The sequence below is a fragment of the Natator depressus genome, chromosome 6 (genome assembly GCF_965152275.1).
Source record: "Natator depressus isolate rNatDep1 chromosome 6, rNatDep2.hap1, whole genome shotgun sequence".
Classification (NCBI taxonomy): domain Eukaryota; kingdom Metazoa; phylum Chordata; order Testudines; family Cheloniidae; genus Natator; species Natator depressus.
Window position 1 is genome coordinate 99,167,435 of NC_134239.1, and position 20,697 is coordinate 99,188,131.

Below are 20,697 nucleotides of genomic sequence, written 5' to 3' on the forward strand. Positions count from 1 at the left end.
ATCTATGACCTACCTTGTAGAAGGGCTCCATTTCTCTTGAAAAAGGTGCTTCCTGGCCAAATGGGTGGACCTGATGTGCTAAAGGTAACAAGAAATAAGTGTAAAGAAAATCTCACGTACATTTAGTAATTTACAAGTTACTATTTTATTGACGTCCTCTCCTTTTAATGTGGTATCAACTTTGTCATGTTTTAACTGACTTTAAAACAGGACCCAACATTCTCGTTATTTGATAAGCTGATTTAAGATTCACATTCGATTCACAAAAAAAAATTCCTCAGTCTAACCCTCCAGCCTCACACTCGCCCACATACTAATTTAGAGAAAGAAAGGCAGCATGGAGAAAAGAAAAAAAGGTCACAAAAAATATTTACTGAATTCACAATGCAAAAAATATCCATTGGGTTTTTTAAAATGCATCTACTACTGGAAAACAATATACTTTACAGCCAAGCATTTAGTCCGAACAACCCACTTTCGCAGTATAAAAAAGGCTTTGGTAATTACTGTACTGTTTCTGTATTTTCATAGGAATATTACTTCCATGAAGAATGCCATGCATCAAGTGACATCTCATTGTGTCATCATTAATAATCACATTAATAAGAATATAACTTCAACTGATATGGACAGTAAGTTTAGAAGGCTGGACAAGAGCCATGATTTTACAAGACACTTATTTTATTGGTCATTATTTATTACGTGGGTTGAGGTAATGAATAGGGCTCCAGTTATGGACCAGGACTCCACCGTGCAAGGCACTGTACAAACATAGAACAAAAAAGGGGCCTGCCCTGAGGAGCTTACAATCTAAGCATAGACAGCAGTGGATTCTAACAGATGGAGAAGCACTAGGAAACAGGGAGACAATAGGCTGTGATATTGACGCAGCAGTAGCCTAACAGTGAAGTTTTTGGTAGACAATTTTAAGGAGGGATTATGGATAATGAAGGTAGATAATGAATTTGCTTTGCAAATATTTACGGGGAGCTCCTTGCAAGCGCGAGGGCCAGCAACGGAGAAAGCACAAAGATCCAAGGTTGAAAATTAAACAAGTTGGCAATGAAGGCTGGCATCATTTTCAGAGTGGAGGCAGGAGTCAACATCTTAACAGCCTACAACAGATGACAGATCAGGCAGATGTAAGCAGCCAAGAGCCTCGAAAGTGAAGAAAAGTACTTTGTGTTTGACAACATAGAGAAAGGGGAGACAGTGAAGGGATGCACGAAGAGGGGTGAACATGGTCAAAGCAATGAGATAGGGAAATGATCTTTGCAGCAGTGTACCGAGTGCATATAAGCTGGGCAAGATTGCATTTCTTAAGTGAAGAGATGAGGAGGTTGCTGTAGCTGAGATGAGGAGGACTTGGAGACAGGTGTAAATCATATGACAAGCTGCTACAGTGGGTCTCGCTATCATCTGGTTGAGTAAAACTATTTCATACAGATTTGTGTTTAGCTGGAGGATTTAAAAAGAAATTGCGTGAAGTGCTGACTCAGAACTTGTGGTGCTTCTATAGCTGCCCTACCAACATTTGAGATTTTTTTTCCCCGCCACCAAATTTTAGTTTGTTAGAGCCTTAAACAGGTCAAGAAAACTAGCGTCCTAATGCACTGTGATCTCTAAACAATCTCTTAAACTGTATCTAATTATTCCACACAGAACACTACCTACATAACTAACAGCAGCTTCAGCACACAGGGTACTTCATGAGAAACGAATAGGATCTATGACAAGAGTTCCAGCCAAAGAGTTTAAGGAAATAACAGATCTGCAGGCAGGTCAACTTAGACTTTCAGCTTTCTGAGATAGAAAAATAGAGTATTATGCAGCTTAGCGTATGGAGGTATTTTGGAAGAGTCTTTAAAAAAAACAAAAACAGATCCTGTGTGAACATTAAAAAGCCACTGCACTTTAGTAACAGTAGGGCGTTACTCTATTTGCCAGATATTCCCCTCTCTCCATAGCTGTGCAGGGTGATTTGTGCAGGTTGGTGCCCGCAAAAGACACCTGTATGCAGTGATGCTTAATTAGTTGTAGGTACTTGGGAAATCTTCAGTACGAAAAGGCACTAAATACAACATAAGCTTTTATTATAAACTAGAAATCTCAGGTATGTTGATAGAGCTTAGGCATGGAAAGCATTTTAAAGCACAAACTCTAGGGGGAAAATATCTTTAAAACAAAAAAATACATTGTAGCATTCTGGAGGGAAGAAGAAAAAAAGATGCGTTAAAGGATCTTTATTATAAAATCATTATATGAGCTGCAAGAAAGTGCACTGAAGCTTTAAAAAAAAAAAACCTAAATAAAAAAACCAAAAACCCAAAACAAAAAACAATCCAGAATTATATATTTACTACACTGTAAACTCATCTTGAAACAAGCACATTGGAAGCATAAATTACTAGGATACAAAGAAGTCCCCTAGATGCAAATCCAAACACAAAATTAAAAAAACAAAAACAGATACTTTTCAGGAAGATTAAGATATAGCAACTTCTGCTATATCAGTTAACAATCCACCCCCATCTCCTCCATCTTTGGATGCATGGTCTAAAGAAAGCAACACAGCATTTCTGTTCATTACTTTTTTCCTCCCTCTTTGTTTGACTACTACTGCACAAAATTCAGTGAAATAGAAAACAGATGCCTTTTGTTACATTTGCCCCATTAGCAAGGTTCTGATAAAATGCCATGAATAAAAAACATGCTGCTTTTCAAAAAAATTATTCTGCAGAGACTTTTGTGCTAACATATACATGCTTCACTGAGTGACTCACTTAAATAAAGTATTAATATAGGGTCTGTAAAAGAATTCAAGTCAATAACCTAGGAATACAAACTTTTTATAGCACAGGAGAGAATTAACCAAAATAGTATTACAGAATCATTGTTACCAGTGTGAAAATAATGCATATGCATGTACATGTCCAAACACAGATGGATCATGCATGTATACGCACCTACTTACCTACAGGTGACTGACTACCAACATCCTTGCTGTACACCTCCTTACTTTACAAATCAGGGCACTGATGCTTCAAGGTGTTGGACACTATGAATTCACATGGAGGTAAATGACAGCACCTTGTAGGACTGGACCCTAAGTTTATAGGGCCTCACTGAGTCCAGAATCATCTTTGGGGCTGGCACATGGCAAAGTTGCAAAATGATAAGGCAAATATGCTGCACAAACTTGTCCTGGACAGTGGGCTGAACATGAGATTCCCAACCTTATGTAAAAGGTTCCCATGTAGAATTCAGTAGAATCCTGAAGTGAAGTTTTAATGAAATTTTCTCACAACCAGACTATTAGAGTAACTTGGGAATTGGAAGGGGGAGCAGAAGAGATATTAACTTATATTTTTGACTAGACATAATGTCTACGATGTAGGAAACAGAAAGCAATGATGGATTTACCTTGTATTTTCCTGAAACTGAAAAAGCCCAGAGACTCGCATGAAAACCCAATCTGAGCCAACCTGAGCCCACTGAGATTGAGAAAATTGAGTGAAGATCTCCAGGGAAGAAATTTGGAAATTCAGATGTGTAAGCAGCGTGCCACAGAGAGTGAGACAGATCAAGATTTTCAATAATAAGCCTCAGTGTTTGCAGAACAGTGCTCACGTTTAACTAAAACTGGTAACTGATGGATAAATTAGCTTCCAGTTCCCAAACTCTTACACACAAAGTCTCAGGTGGTATTAACTGTTAAAATTTAGTTCAATTTGAGAAACGAGAGTTAAACAGTCTCTCAGTTTTAAAGTATTCAGTGTTTGCTTCCTCCCTGTTTCTGATGACATCAACTTTTGGAAAAGCTCACGCTACACATACCACCTATGATAAAAACACCCTTTGGGTCATCCAGAGTATTTTTGGGCTACATTCAGTTGTCTAAATAATTTGTAAACTACTTCAGGAAGAGACTACTTAGCTTTCCGTTTTCTACAACAGTGAACACAAAATAATAATATACATGCCATAGAGTATATAAAAAGTTGTAATTTCTGACCAGCATATCCTGGTAATAATAATGCTACTTTTATACCACCTATTAAGATTTTTTTTTTTTTTTTAAAACGTGTTCAACAGGAGTGAGATCCAGTTGCTTAGATTCTCCTTGAATAAATCCTCTTCTGGCTACTAGAAATACTGAACTTTTAAGCAAAAGAATACCGTACTACCATTTAGTGTGAGGTCCACTTCAAATGTGACTTAGTGTTCAGAAACTAGAAACTGATCCATAAAGAAAGCAACAGCTATTTTAAAGTTGCTATGATTTAAAGCCATAAAACACCCTTCACTATCTTATTATTTTAAAAGTTTACAGTTTAATGGATCTGTGAAAGGACAGGCTTTAAGATTGTCTTATTTAGAACATTCTGCAACCATACCATTCTACAGCATTCAGTATCAGGCTCTTCTTCAGTGTCACAAAAGTGTTTTAATGCTGCACTCTGAAGACAGCGGAATATCAATTAACATTAGTCAGAAATACAAACTGTGAAGTGGAAATACACAATACTTCCGGAGCCAACTAAAATAAGAGTTTGGATAGAACAACAGACATTGTAGCTGGGAAACAACTCCGAGGTTCTAAGAACTTCTGGCCTAATGCAGATTTGCTATATGTAGTCAGTATTAAACTATCACTAAAAGGTCTAATCCAGGGATCGGCAACCTTTCGCACATGGCCCGTCAGGGAAAGCCTCTGGCGGGCCAGGACGGTTTGTTTACCTGCAGAGTCTGCAGGTTTGGCCGATCGTGGCTCCCACTGGCTGCGGTTCGCCGTCCCAGGCCAATGGGGGCTGTGGGAAGCGGTGTGGGCCGAGGGATGTGCTCGCCACAGCCCCCATTGGCCTGGGACGGTGAACCGCAGCCAGTGGGAGCCGTGATTGGCCGAACCTGTGGACACTGTAGGTAAACAAACTGTCCTGGCCTGCCAGTGGCTTTCCCTGATGGGCTGCATGCCAAAGGTTGCTGATCCCTGGTCTAATCAAAGTAACTGTCCCAGTAGTAGATATAAATGTAGTTTTGACTGGTTGTTTTTGGCTTTAATGACACAAGATTTTAAAATGTAATCAAGGTTTGTCATCTGAAGCATGACAACAATATACTGGACCATGGATAAGAACAGATTGCATCTGAGAAAATATATAGAAGCATAAACAGTCCTCTTGTTGCAGGACAATCATTCTATTACCTGCATTTTGTGCAAGATAAACTGAAGATTCAATCCTACTCTCAACCACAGGGGTACCCACCATTGTGTAGACTGTAAAGGCAGTTAATCCAAAATGCATGCTAACAGTGGTAGATTTCACAACTATATGGGGTGCAGGCCCATGCATTTAAATTCACGATGAATCCCTCTGAATCCGGTCAGTCATTCTAACTATGGTTTGTATGTAAGCTCCTACCAGTAGAACACTGCATGGTTAGGAAAATCTTCATCCATCCAGTAAGCTATCAAAAATGCTCAACAATAAATGACTGAGTGAAGTCATGTCAATGGCATTTTTCTGTCTGTACAATAACTTTTGAAGATCCAGGGGTATCAATGGGAAGAACCCTACTGATTTTGGTGACAACTGGAAAAGCCCAATTTCCACTGAATCAGATGATTGGCTGATTTACCTCTCATGTCATAATCTCACTAGGGAGCTTCTGGGAATTGAAGAGAGGGACACACAAGGTTTGGGGCGAAGCTGCCTAGAAATCTGTCTGATAGGTTGTTGTGGGGTGGGGAGGTTGAAGTCAGGAAAAGTTGATTCATACAAATCTAAAACATCCTGCAGGAAAGTGTCAATTTTAACAAATGTTTTTGCTGGAAACACGGCAGGCTGGCCCGCCCAGCAGGCAACCAACCAGGAGCTCCTGGTGTGTGAAGGGAGGTTGGCCCACAGAAGCAATGAAAAGTGTGACCCTGTAGTTGAATTATTTCTATCAAAATGTATAGATCACCGATTTACAAGATCTTAAAAAGTGTATAGGCTGCAAGAGACTTACAACAAGGAAATAAAACTCCTTTGTCTGCTGGAATTTACATTAGCGCAAAGAGCCTGCATTTCTTACAGCCAAACAAAAGAGTAAGACATAACTCCTCTTTCAAAGTTGCAGTATTTTACATTTATGCCAAAACTCCAGCCGGCCTCCTTTTCAGAAAGGCCTGATTAAACAGATTTCTCAAATTCAAACAAAACCAGTTGTATGGGTCCAAACACAAGAGTTAAGGTATGATGTGAATGGAGAGGGGGAAGGTACTAAATATGGGGCCAACAATGATTATATTACTAAAAATATACCTTGAGGAAATGGGGGGAGGGGAAGAAAAAACAAAACAAAAAAACCCCCAGAGAATATAGTTTAAACTCCTTTTGAAGTAGGGAGTTATTAACAGAGACAAAATGTCAAGGGGAAAGGAGTTCTATGCCCCATGGCTAGCCACAGCAAGTGGCAGGGTCCCTAAAAGGTGGGTAGTGACAGAGCAGATACTAGTCAAAATGAAGCTCTGAAAGGAGACTTAAATACAGCCTACACTGGTAAAGGCTCTAAAGATCAACAGCATCAGCTGTAAGCCAACACACTGCTTTATACGCACTGAATGTAAAGAACATGGGACAGGAATAATATGACCACAATTGTTTAGTTTTAGCTACTAGAAAGCATTTTATCTTTAAAGTCAGAAATTGTTACAAGAGAATACCACCTTATATTTACAGGTTTCAGAGTAGCAGCTGTGTTAGTCTGTATTCGCAAAAAGAACAGGAGTACTTGTGGCACCTTAGAGACTAACAAATTTATTTGAGCATAAGCTTTTGTGAGCTTGATGAAGTGAGCTGTAGCTCACGAAAGCTTATGCTCAAATAAATTTGTTAGTCTCTAAGTACTCCACCAGTACTCCTTTTCTTTTCACCTTATATTTGTACTCATTTAAAATCTCTCTTTGTGATTAAATAAACTTGTTTTATTATTAATCTACACTAATCCAATGTTGAGAAACTGTTGTATATTGACCCTTTACAGGGGCAATGGACCTTTAATATCTGAACTATCCAGGAAAGGGTGGGACAGTGCAGAACAAATGTTTCTTGGGAAAATTTGGGATTGGGAGTATGTTGAGGTCACCTTGCTGGTAGTAAGCAAGGCTGGTGGAAGCCAGAGTGTGGCTGGTGTGTTGCTGACAGGCTGCAGCTATACACAGATGCTCAGGGTGTGCCCTACATGCTGTCAGGTTGTTTGTGAGCGGCCCTATTTGGGAGCTACAACAGCAAAGCACTGGGAGGCACCCAAGACACACAATCCCTCACTGATCTGGACTGCACCTCAGAACGTAACACCATCACACCCTGATCTAAAGCCAGCAGTGGAATTACAGTCCGCTCTGAAGGAAGGCTCAGGTATTATTGGTTACAAGTGAAAATGGAGATTAATAATCACTGCCCTTTTTTTTCCTGGAGAGATTTAGGACTGGAGGGTAATTGGCAAGCACTCTAGTATCAAGATTTGGTAAGGATGTGGCATACCCCAGTATTTTCCCCAGTTTGCCTTTCTTGTGCTCAGAGTTATGGATTTTATGTACTATGGAAATTCAAAGCTGTGGAGATTCTCCGCAAGCTGCACTTGTGCAGGGAAGGGGAGACTGGTTATTCAGAAAAAGGAGGATGCGGATACTGGCTTGTTTCACATTCTCCTGCTGCTTCAGAGAAATGGCTTGTGCAGTTGGGTTGAGAAAAGCAAAACATTTCAGCCAACTCTTTTCTCTAATATACCTCCTGCATACAGTCATGAAAGAGGCACTTCCTCTATTGTTGATGGCCTCAGTGCCATTGGTAGTTCCTCTGCCACCTTTTAATTTGCCCTCGCCTATTCATTTGAACAGGCACCCAAAGTGAACTTTCCCACTGCACTGGCTGTCTGCAAGGCTGAACAGATCCCAAAGGGAAGTCAACAGTGACACTTTGTTATAGGTGGTGGTGAAGTGGGAATTAGGAGGTGTCCTTTCTGACTGGATGGTTTTCGTTGCATGCAAGACAGCCGTTTTTTGCCCTCAACAACGAGTTGGAAGAGTGCAGAAGATTTGTTCAACTCTTGCTTTCTCTTGCAACTTGCAACTTTCTCTTGCAACTCTTGCAACTCTCTTCAGGTGTCTGGGGTAACTCACCACAGGAGGACATAGGTGCTGGAACTTGGGGTGCAGGGGGTGCTGCTGCACCCCCTGGCTTGAAGTGGTTTCCATCATATACAGGGTTTACAGTTCGGTGCAATGGCTCTCGGCCACTATACAAATTGTTCCTGTACCTCTGCAGGAAGAGTTACATTGTCCCACACACAAATCAGTGCGGAAAACTGAACCGTTTCACTTTTACTCACTGCTGGTAGGAAATCTATATTTCCTTTATTAAAAAAAAAAGTCTAAAGAAGAACTGAAGCTTAGAGAATCATTGTGGTGGCTCTGGCAAATGAGCCTAGTACCAAACTAATGACTGACAGGTCTGGTTCTGGCCCCAAAACTAGAACTGAATATCCACAATGTGAGGTTTGGGCAACATGGGAACAATGGAGAAATGACAGTTTATAGTAAAATACTTGAAAATTTCAGTTCTCTTTGCAGTTCCTACCCCAATGGGAGGTACTTCCTACCATCTGAGCATAAATAGGCCTGTTCTGATAAAATGAGTGCTGTTTAACCAAAGATAGAAGGGAGGAGTAAAGAGATGGAGGAACAAGTGTAATTTGGGTTTGAACTAATTCTGTTAGAACTGTTCAGAAACAGTTGTGTGTCAAATCAAGCTCTTGCAACTCAAGTGACTCTCTGATCTAACATTTAGAGAAATGAGTTCCCTTATGCCTAACAACTTCATTTATCCAAACCATGTGTTGCACACATGTCTTCAGTATATTCAGAATTAAGTTTCAGTTGTTATTTTCAGATAAGTACAGTTTTATTCAAAAAGCAACTTAAACATTCAGCACATGACCAAAACCACCCTCTGTAGTGGAAAGGGCACTTGATTTAAACCACTTTAGCGATTTGCCCATTATTACAGTTATTATTTTTAAAATGCCCCATGAAATGATGCAAAGTGATCTTGTTGCAACGTGAGTTGAAAATTCATTTATATTTACTATATTACTTTTGGGTATTTAGACTGTTTGAGTGTGCTTCCATATACAAGGTGATTTAATCACCTTACAGCTCCCCTACAAAATCTTGTGAAAGCAACACTATAGGCAATATCATTAAATCTACAAGGAATGCTTGTAGGGAACTGCAGGTTCAGAAACTTTGCTGAGAGTTTTCTATTAATGCGTCCCTTTGGCAGTGGGGTGGGCAGGGACACATGTAAAACCCTGTGGAGGAGCCTACCCCAACAGTGCTCCCTGGCTCCCCTTTGTGGCTGAAACTCTGCTCCTCCACCCATGCAAAATCCCCTGTTGGGGCAGGGCAGAGGATCCAAACACAGAGTAGTAAATGCTCAAGGAGCAGTATTCATTTTAGCAAGTACCACCAGCTCCTACCAAAAGTGGCCAATACCTTGCTCAGAATCCTTTTAGAGCACTAAATCCTGCCCCACCTCAGCCACAGAGCTATGACCCAGCAGAGTTAAAATGGAGTTACCACTTCCTCCTTTCAGGGAGGGGATGGAGCTCCTTAACTCTTCTTTGTTCCCCTCCATTCCTCATAGCACAGGGAACACAGATCCTTCTATTACCGTTCTGCATTCATTTTGCTACATTCAACTTTACTGCCGTTACTGGACTAGAACGAACTAGGCTATAGTACAAAAAGGGGTTAATATGCTATAAATCCAGTGATACACTGTGGTTATATTAAAGAATTTATCACCCACATTATACTTTTCGAGCCATACAGCAGCTTTTATATACTGCTGTACTCGACTCAGACACACGGTCTGTTAACAAGACAAGAATTTACAGTTCCTGCCAACAACTTTCTGGCGGTTAATATCACAATTAGCTATTACCTAGCCACATTCAAGCAAGCTTCCTCCCACATCAGGAATCCCCACCCCTCAACCCACTAAAACTAGGCTAATGAAAATACAGGAAAAATATTTTGAAAGTACATATTCTTAACATATTTCCCTGATTTTAATGAAAACTGATTACTTCAAAGATTTTTAACTACACAAAATCATTAGTCACCCGTCTCCAATTTTCCTGCAAGTGCCAAGGCATTATTTTCAGAGATTTATGACTTCACAGTAGCAATTTTTTTAATTTATAAAGATTAATGTAATATTATAGTAACGCTTCTCCTTCCCTTGTAGTTCCCCCTTTTATTGTCTCTGTATGACTCACTTGTTGTGGGACGTAGACTGTAAATCTTAGGACTGGGACTTTACTTGTTTCTCTGAAGGTGTTTAACACACTTTTGAAGGAAAAATAACAAAATGCTGATTTCTTGTGCATTCTAAATAAGTTTTGTATAAGATGACATGACTGCCACTGGGTTTAAGCCTAGACCTTGAATAAAGTTAAACACAAGAGGAGAAAGCAGGCTGTAAAGGTCTTCAAGGACAGACAACAAAATGTATTGGAAACAAAATGTATTTTGCTTTTTGAAGGACAAATGTAGTGAGCTGATCAGGCTATTGCACTCCCCAAAGACTGAATTGTGCATCTTCCCAGAGGAGCATTCTGAGGGCCGCCTATTCTTCCCATCACCATGTTCAAAACTTCAGAGCACAGGTCACCATTCTTCTAGTCCAGGAAAACTGGGCCAAGTTTCCTTTGGAACCCATCAAATAGTCTCTTGAGATAGCCCAAGGGAATCTCACCACTGGAGAGGTGCATGGCGCTCCCTTTTCCTTGGGATACTCTCTCTGTGGCCTCCAGCAAGATTCTGGCCCTTGCTACTGGCTGAAAATAGCTTTTTCAACACCAGTTGCAGAGGCAAAGCCTGTAAAAGGTAAGGCAATTGGTCTCTTATTCTTGTTTTGTTCTTTTTTAAAAGCTACAGCATTTTTATTTTTAAACTGACATCCCTATCTAGATGTTTGCATTTTGGACTAGATCTGTCAAACTAGTCACTTCTTTCTACTTTAAATACTACAACATTTCTTTTGAGATCTTTGTTTTTCTAGGCTGAATATCAGAATAGAAAAAACCACCACATATATTTAGAAACTCATTGTGAGCCAAATATGCCACATTTTATAATTAAAAAGATTTTTCTCCAAGAGGAGTCATGTTCATTGAGTGCAGGAGTTTCTGGCTACCAGCCTCAAATTCTAATCCCAGTTTTACCACTAATTGAATATGTAGATTTTGGTCAAGTCCCTTCACCTCTGTGCCTCAATTTCCCCACTTGTAAAACAGGTATAATACTGACCTACCCTGCAGTGCTGCAGGGAAGGATAATTATTTGTTGGATAGTATTGTGAAAATAAAGCACTATGTGAGGGCTAAGTATTTTTTTTTTTAAAGTGTGTTTAGTTAAAGTTTACTTTATTTGTAGCATGCACTGTTCTCCCTCACCCCTATTATTATTTTGGAAGAAGACAACACATTGTGGGATACAAGAGTTACGTAATTTATTGTTGTGCTGCTTATATTTCTCTCAATTCTTAACACAGTCAAGGTCCTCTGTACAACTTAAATCCTACATAGGGATTGCACAAGGCAGGAGAAAGGGTTTTGGGGGTGTTGCTGGGTTGAGAAGCTGTTCAGGGATGTCTGTGCACCACATAACTGATCTTTGTGCCAGCCTGTATAGGCAGAGAAGGTCACTTACAGGATGAAACAGGAGACAAGCTAAAGATCCCCGTTTATGGACATTACGGGTATGTCTACACTGCGATTAAAAAACCCTGGCTGGCCCATGCCAGCTGACTTGGGCTAAGGGGCTGTTTAATAGAGGCGTAGACCTGTGAGGTGGGAGGGTCCCAGAGCATGGGCTGCAACCTGAGCCTGAATGTCTACACCTCAGTTAAACAGCTCCTTAGCCTGAGTCAGCTGACACAGGCCAGCTGCGGGTGTTTAACTGCAGTGTAGACATACCCTATGGGCTTTAGTACCAATATGGAGGGGCTGCACACCATAAGCTAGGATAGCAGCTGCAGTGGCCTAGGTTAGTGAGGGTGAGATGAATCTGATTTCCCTACATTCCATCCCTTTAGGAATGGGATATGCTCAGGCTTCCAGCAGGTGGAATGAATTTCACATGCCATGCAGTAATACGGTAGTGTTGCTGTTCATGTCTTCTTTAAAAACACAATTCCCAGTAAATTGAATTACAGCAGCCTTATCTTACGATGTTAGGTAGAAGAAAAGCAGCTTTCCCAACAATCAACATTGCTTGGTACGCCTTCCATTTTCAACTCAGTATCACAACACTCCTGCTCTGACCATTAAAACTAGAAACAGACACACCTCTTGAGAGCTGTAGCTCTGCATGTTAATACCTAAGCAACTAAACCACAACAATAGTATATCTATCATTTAAGCATAATAAAATATGACCCCTGGTGAAACAGGCTACCGTGCCAAAATCAAGTTTGGATAAAGTTTGAAACAGACAAAGTCCATTTTCTACAGGATTTTCACGCAGTTCATTGGTAGAGAAGCTTCTGTTTATATTTCAAAGACACGTGTTTTGCATCATGTTACAATGATATTGTGCATCGCCATGGTGACCAGTAATTTATATTATATGGGAGACTAGTCTATTTTCCTTCAAACAAAGCAAGAAAAATTGTCAGCATTAAGCCTCACAGTATCATCTGAAGAAACATTACTTTTAACTAAAGTGGATCTGATACAAGACCTAGAGTGTAACCATATGTCAGATCTTATAGACATAGCATGTTACCCCTGAACAAGAGCAAAAAGTTTCTGTTAGCTTGGAAAATACAAGATTAAAGTAGCTGTACTTTAACAGGAGTGAGGTTAACAGCACGTATATTCCCAGTAAACAACAAATCTTTTTTTAAAAAGGCTACAGGAGCACAGAGAAAGCTCCATTCCATCCATGGAAATTCTCCCAATTCTTTTGATGTGGTGTGGCTGACACCTCGCCAATTTACATACTAATGCAGCACCAAATAATAAAGCAGCTTACATTATACATGGCATATACATATGTATTGATATAAAAGCAGTTGAGAGGGCCCACTGCTAGTGTTCATGTTAACTCCCCCTTTTTCAGCTGCTCAATCTTTCAAGTTCTTTTGGAGCTCACTGTTTCCATTCTTGGTCCACGTGCACAGTATCTTGCACTTGGAAACTTAACATGTGAACAAGCTCCACAGATCTGCATTCAGGATCTGAAGTTACTGGGTCAAATACCAAGTTGTTTAAAATTACATGTAAGAAAACTACATTAGAAAGAAATTTAAGGTTGCACAGTCAAGCACTTAAAAGTTAAATTCTAATTTAAGGTTGCCTTGTGTAACTAACTCGGCCCTCTTGTGTGTATGCATTATAAAAGAGTTTTTAATTACATGATCAAATACTATTTATATCATTCAGTGCACAGGATGGACAGTGCTCAAAGACTGAAGGACATGTTCAATAATACTTCTTTTTATCCTCGCTATTCAGTGAAGTGGTACCAGGCTTCATTCATTGAACACCCTCTGAATCCTGCGCTGAATATGGAATTATTGCCTCAGGGGCTTTTCTACAGTGCTTTTCAACATACCAGAGTCTCAAACATCCTTAATTTATCTTTACAACCTCCGCTACAAGATACAGTTTTACAGATGGGGAACTACGGCACAGAGAGATTAAGGGCGAAATTTGCAGGAGTCTATGCTAATGCTGATGCCTCACTGATTGCACCATATTTGAAAGACCTTGGGACTGGTTTTTCAGGACAGGAACTGCCTCATGCTATGTGTTTGTACAGAACCTCGCACAAAGCCACTTCAATCATAGGTGGGACCTTTAGACACTACAGGAATACAAATAATGTAAGGTTCTATAAAATTATTGGTTTAGGTCCAAAGGATTGAACAGTCATCAAGTGATAGCAATTAAAAGTGGGATATCAGTAGTGACTGGAGAAGGTTGATTATGCTGCACCCGGGAAGAGAAATATCTCCATTTAGCTACGGAGCTGGTCCGAGTTGAACCTTTCCTACTTTGGCTAAAGATAGCCTGAACAGGTGCCAAACAGGAGCATTCTATTTCCGATGCCCATCCAAACACCATGCTTAAGATGGAGCGAGTCTAGATTGGGGTGTCTGATTCTGCCTCCCTGATGAGTTAGGAAGTCCAGGAAGGGACAGATCCTCATCAGGGATGGGCTGACATTTTCATGAGCTCTTGGAAACAAAACAGGCTGGGACAATTGGGTGGTAAGAGAATGATGGCCCTGTCGTGATGGATCGATCTCAGGACCGGTGGTAGCAAAGGAATAGGAAGAAAGGTATACCTGAGATCATCTGTCCATGACAACAGGACAGCATAACCCTCTAAGCCACAGCGCATAGCTCTTCTGGAGCAGCACAAAGGAAAGTTTTCTGTTCATTTGGGAGACAAAGAGATCCCACTGAGGTATGCGGCTTGGAGAATGATGCGGTTTCTGATGCACTAGTTCCGAAGTCTGCTTCCCGGCCAAGGGGAAGAGATCTTGCTCAGCCCTGTTTGCTTATGTAAAAGACATTGGTGATGTTGTTTGACATCACTTGGATATGAAGTGAATGTGTAAGTGAGAAAAAGACTCTGCAAGCCAGGTGGACTGCTCTCAGTTCTAGTATACTGATGTGAAGTTTGGCCTCCCATGGGGTCCAGGCGCTTTATTCAGTGTGGTTGTTCAGGTGAGCACCTCAAACCAGAAGGGAAGCATCTGTTACTTTGGCAGCACTGGAGATGGAAGTGATGATGGGAACGACCACTCTCACAGATACTGTGCTCCATCTCAGAGGTGGAGCCCATTTTGTTGATGAGTAAAGTGATCCTTGTTGTTGCCAGTGGTGGTTACTTATGATGTGCATACCTTTCACTAGTTATTGACTAATCCCTCTCTGAAACTCATTTCACACAACTTGTATCCAACAACTTGTAATGGTAAAAACTTCTGAATAGTACTTTTCTCTTCTTTTCATTCCAGAGCATCTTTGCCAACACAGGGGAAAGTACAGCATCACCATTCATCCCTGTTTATGGCTTGCTCCTCCACTAAGCCTGGCCTGGTTGTCTCTCTCTGTACGATATCCTACCATCTACTTGGTGGCTGGCCTCTAGAATGGATTGGCTTTGATTGTGTATGACTATTTTCTTTAGTATCCTATAATCAGTTTGTCTTCTGCAGTGTTTCCAATACTGTAAAGGACCGATCAGTAGCAAATGGAAAGAAATGTGCTCTCTGTAATAAAGCCCTGGAGAAACCTATTCCTTAAAGTCAATGATTTAGATTACAGAGCATGATTAACTATTTGTTCAATAGTGTGAAAAAAACAAAACAAAAACAAACCCACACATACATCAGATATCCACAGACTCTCTTGTGTCCTGACCCTACATAACATCAGGTCACAGATAGCAAGAAATTTTGCATTTCAAACATCAGCTATTTCAAGCTACCTATCTTATTGAAACAATACTAATCAGTCATAAAATTAATGGCATTTCATCAAAGAGGCAATTTATTGTGTATTTATTTACTACCCTGGTCCCCAATCCGTGGGGTGCACAGCCTTAGGGGGCCTGGAGGAACGTTCGGGCGGCGCAGCAGGGCCTGGGCCAGCCCCCATGGGGAGGATGGGGAGGGAGCGCCACCTAACCCCTCTCTGTCCACAGCTCCACTTCAGCCCCAACCTCCAGCCGAGGCGCTAGCTGCGGCTCCCGCTCCCAGGGGGTAGGAGAGCAGACAAATTATATTACGGGCAAGGGGGGGCACAACATAATAAGTTTGGAGACCACTGATTTACTACAACCAATTAAGCAGAAATATTTTCTTCTCATCACTTCATATGTTATTGGAAAAAATTGGAAACAAACTGCCCTTTGCCATATGCCGTTTAAAAGTAAAATAAAATGAGAGTTAAGAGGTAGGTTCTCTTTCTTTTTCACAGTACCATATCTGGGACACCACTAGAGTCCAAAATCAGTGCATTCTTTCAAGTGTTGAATGAGAAGGTAGTGAGCATTAGCACTGGGAAATCTGAACAATTCAGGCAGCCACCTAGCTGTATTAGGGACCTTCTCCAAGACTCCAACCAGTACATGCACTTGGACACTTTTCGAGATCCCACCACTTTAATATAAGCCAGTAGAAACTGTGCCTTAGCTGTGCCCAAGTTTTACAGTATGGAAATTATTCCCTAGCCACAACAGGTCTTGGCAGATGGAAAGACGTGCCCTTGAAATACCACCTCAGTTCATCCTTTCCACCTTTCAAACATCCCTCTGCCCCATCTCCACCCCATTACTAAGAGATTTTTTTTTTATTACCCCAGACTGCCTATATTTGTTACAATCTCTTCTCTCTCCCTCCACACCCAATACACACTTCCCGCTCCTGTGTTGAATCCTTTTGTTTTTTATTATTCATTGTGCTTTAGAACGTTTATGGTCATTGGGCAGCACCTTTAACACCTCAGCAGGGGGGCCTCTTTACAGCTAAATTTTTATTAAACAAAGTTGGCTTCTCCCACATACTGCACAAGAAAAAGAGCTTAATGTTTCTTGACCTGTACAAGTTCTCACTGTTTGCATTAAAACCCTACTGACACCTTCCTGCCCACCCCCTGCCCCACCTCTTCCTGCCCCTGCTCTTCTCCTGCCCCCACAGTGCCTCCTGCACACCGCTAGACAGGTGATCGTGGCAGGCGCTGGAGGTGCAGGGGACGAGTTGATCTGCAGGGCTGCCAGTAGGTGCTGAGCACCCACTATTTTTTTCTGGAGCACCCATGGAGTCGGCGCCTATAGTGTAGACCAGGGATCAGCAACCTTTGGCACACGGCCAACCAGGGTAGGTCCCTTAGCGGGCCGGGCCGGTTTGTTTACCTGCCCCATCCGCAGGTTCGGCCAATCGCAGCTCCCATTGGCCGCGGTTCACTGTCCCAGGCCAATGGGGGCTGCAGAAAGAAGCGCGGGCCAAGGGATGTGCTGGCTGCCGCTTCCTGCGGCAGCGAACCGTGGCCAGTGGGAGCTGTGAGTGGCCGAACCTGCAGACCTGGCAGGTAAACAAACTGTCCTGGCCCGCCAGGGGGCTTACCTTGGCGGGCCGCGGGCCAAAGTTTGCCGATCCCTGGTGTAGACATACCTCTAGTAACAACCATGAAAACAGTTCTTCCCAAGAAAGTTTAATACATCTTCCTTCATACAGTACAATCTTGGCTTCTCTTTTAAGAAATCCAAGTAAAGCTTCCTTTAAAAACAGCATGCCCTTTGATGGGCAGATAGTGTTCCTTCATATTTGTTTGTTTGTTGGAAGCACTTTGTGTAGGAAGCACTACAAATGCAACTGGGGATCAACTTAGTAGTTTTCTTTTAAGGATCTCAAAAGCAACAGGACATCGATCTCCCACTTCAGTCCCTAAACTAGATTGTCTCACTGGCTTGAGCAAAACTGTTGAATTATTTCCCTAACAAAAGAAAGGCACTTTTAGGTCCTATAATCTCATTTCAAATCCTTTTACCCACTCCCTACTCTTTTTTGGCCTTGAAATTGCAATCCTCTTTTAGTAATCTCAGGACTAATTGGTGCCAGCACTCCAGTTTCTCTTGCTATTTCTTTCCCCGCCCTTTCGCATTGTTCAGGTGCTGAAAAGGGCAGCCTGCCAGAGTTCAGTGCCCCTATAATGAGTCTGTTCTTACAGAGTAACTGTTAATAATTAGCAGGAAGCATTTTGTCTTTAAATCTCACAGCTTGAACAGCAAGATTTTGTCAAGCTAAAGAATCACTTAACTGTTGATACAGCGGTTCCAAAAAATTTAGCCAGTGATCTGCATGCGCAACACACGCAGTGCTGAGTCGGGTGAGGGGCACTGCATGCTTGTGCATTTTGCCAAGCCTCTGTGCACATATTCTTAGAATGGCTGAAGGAGACTAATGAAAACACACACAGAGATTGTTCTAAAGTTTGACTTTGATAATTAAGAGAATGGAAAGCAACAAACTGTCCTAGAAACCTTTGAGAGTAGTAGATACAAGAGAGCTTAAAGGAATTTTTGTTGTGACAGAATTTAAGCACTATGGGGAAGAATCTTAATTTATTAAATATTTAGAGTTCAATTTCTGGTGAATATATAAAAAAGAGCTTTTCAAAAACAGCTTTCTAGCCTTTAGTTAATGACTGTATTTGTGGGTAGGTGCCAAGAAGGAACAAATGACTTCTGTCCCTGAAGCCATATCAGAGGTGACCATTACCCAGCCAGCAACAGAACAGAATTAGCTTTTCTGCAGTGGAAAACTCCCATCTACAAAGGCTATCTTGCCCATTCACAGCCAATCTAGGTCTCGATCCCAGCTCTAAGTCAGAACTAGAGCCCTGTCACCTGACCAGAACTCAACAGAACCAGAATACAAATGGGGTCAGGTCGGGTAAGAAAACAAACGGATCCTCTCAGGCTTGGGTTGGCTCTCCTCCTTCTGCCAGCAGGGTTAGCACTGCAGCTGCTATGTGCCCCTCTCCTGCTGGCTGCTGCTGACTGAGTGAGTGCGTCGGTTGACCCGGAGTCACAGCGTCTCTTGTTCCAAAATGCACATGGCACAGCAAGAGGTGGCAGGAGCAGGACATGAAGCTGCCAGTGCATGAAGCTGCCAGTGCATGCAGCCACCACCGCACTGATCCCACAGGCACGAGGAGGAGGAGAGCTGGGACACAGGTAGGAGTTGGCAATGACTCTGGTTCTGGGAGGATGGGGGGACGAGAGAGGATCAGGTCATAAAATGACTCAACCCTCTTGGGCTTGGGTCTGGATTGGGCCCAAAAAAATATCCGCCTCTCTCAGTCTTCCACTCCACTACCCTTCTGGGTAAACCCTTCCTTCAGGGCTTGGATCCCTGGGGTTTCTACTCTCCCCCAGGGTTTCCTCCTTTCCCTCTCTGATACGCAGACTTCCTCAACGCAGCCCTTTTCTGCTGCCAACTGTCTGGCTTTATATCAACCCTGCCTGTGCCTTCTCCGCTGGGCTCCACCACCAATCATGGGTTGCTTAAGCCACCTGATTCCTCTCAGGTGTGGCCTCTTCTTGGCCTCATTAACCCTTTCCAGTCTAGTGTACAAGTGAACACCCCAACCTCTGCTTTTCCTGCTGGAGTCCCTTACGTGGAGTACCATGTTTAGCTAACACAGAGACTCTAATGTCTTTCTCCCTACCTCCATATTTAGGATCTGGGTAAAAATTTTTAAAAAGTGTCTCTATGTGATTTAGGAACATAAATCTCATTGACTTTTACTACTAAGTCACCTAGAAACTTTTGAAAATTATACCCTCTGGCTAATCTATGAGAACAAAAGCAAACAGTTTTGTGGAACAGATTGAATCAACTTAAAAAGAGCTCAAACCCAGCACCTGCTAGGGGAAGATTTTCTGAAGTGCTCAGGGCCCAACAATTCTCATCAAGGGTCACTAAATAGGAACCAAACCCTTGAAAATCTGATCCTACATCTTCAGTGAGATCTACAAACTATGATGTGGATTAAGTTTAAATCCCACTTCAATACGGGGCACTGATGGAGAAGGACCAGTACTGGCAATTCTGCATTCTTTTCCGTGTTTGAAGCCAACAGCAGCATGTGTGCTGTAACAAAACGTCCACGTTGCTCTAATAAGCCATTTGACTGTGCCCTTTTAAATATCATAGAATTATGTAAAAGCAGCATTTTACATACACGCTTCAACATTATACTTACAAGCAAAATCTGAAAAACAAAAACTCCCTGCTCCTGCAGCTTTGTTTGTTGTTAATTCCCTTAAGTTTTGAAAATGATCTAACTTTAATTACTTGTTTTATTTATTTTGTCGTCTCATGAGAAAACTGGTTTTGCTTATCTTTCATATGCAAAGCAACTAACCAAAGGGACACTTTCATATAGACTAAGTATCAATTAAGAGAGACCTAAAATACTAGATTAAGTGAGCTGCTATGAATTTTGCTTCTGATTAGGCAGCTGGTAGAGGGAGAAAACAAAAAACACCAAAAACACATATACACTTTCAGGAAAGAGAGATATAAATAAAGGTAATTTATGATGTTCACACTTTTGTGCTACCTGCTAATCCAGGTTAACTCCAAGGTAAAAAAAAAAAAAAAAAAAAAAAACAACCACCACCACCTAAATTCACTACAACTAAAAGAAAACTAACACTAGAAATATCTGTCATTTACCCTTCTCAGAAGCTTTCATCCAGGATTAACTCCAGCCAGTAACTCCTTGGCCTACATGGACAGTTTAAAATATCACCATACATTTCAGCAACTTTGTCTATATTGGACAACCAGTTTCGCTAGTTCCTTGGGTGGCCACTTCCAGGTTTGATTCTCTCCTCCTCCCCGCCCGCAACAATTTAGGCATATAGCGTAATAGATTTATTTTAAAGGACAAGAGAGACCATTACACAGCCCACTGAAACTCACCCAATAATTTCTGCAACAGGCCAACAACAACAGGCCAATAACTTCTGTTTGAACGATACCCTATCTTTTAGAAAGAGCGCCAACCCTGACTCAGAGTGACCAGTATATGTCAACAAAAACTGTCCCTATGAAAG

At 41.5% G+C, this 20,697-nt stretch overlaps 1 protein-coding gene across 6 annotated transcripts in view; it reads right to left on the reverse strand.

The window, feature by feature from the left end:
- The window catches only part of FOXN3 (forkhead box N3), a 308,352-nt gene that overhangs the window by 98,356 nt on the left and 189,299 nt on the right, over window positions 1-20,697 (reverse strand). For all 6 annotated transcript variants that reach the window (XM_074956098.1, XM_074956097.1, XM_074956100.1 and 3 more), the window contains one exon: window positions 14-78. In XM_074956098.1, the coding sequence (XP_074812199.1) occupies window positions 14-78 (65 nt within the window). The remainder of the gene's footprint in view (window positions 1-13; window positions 79-20,697) is intronic.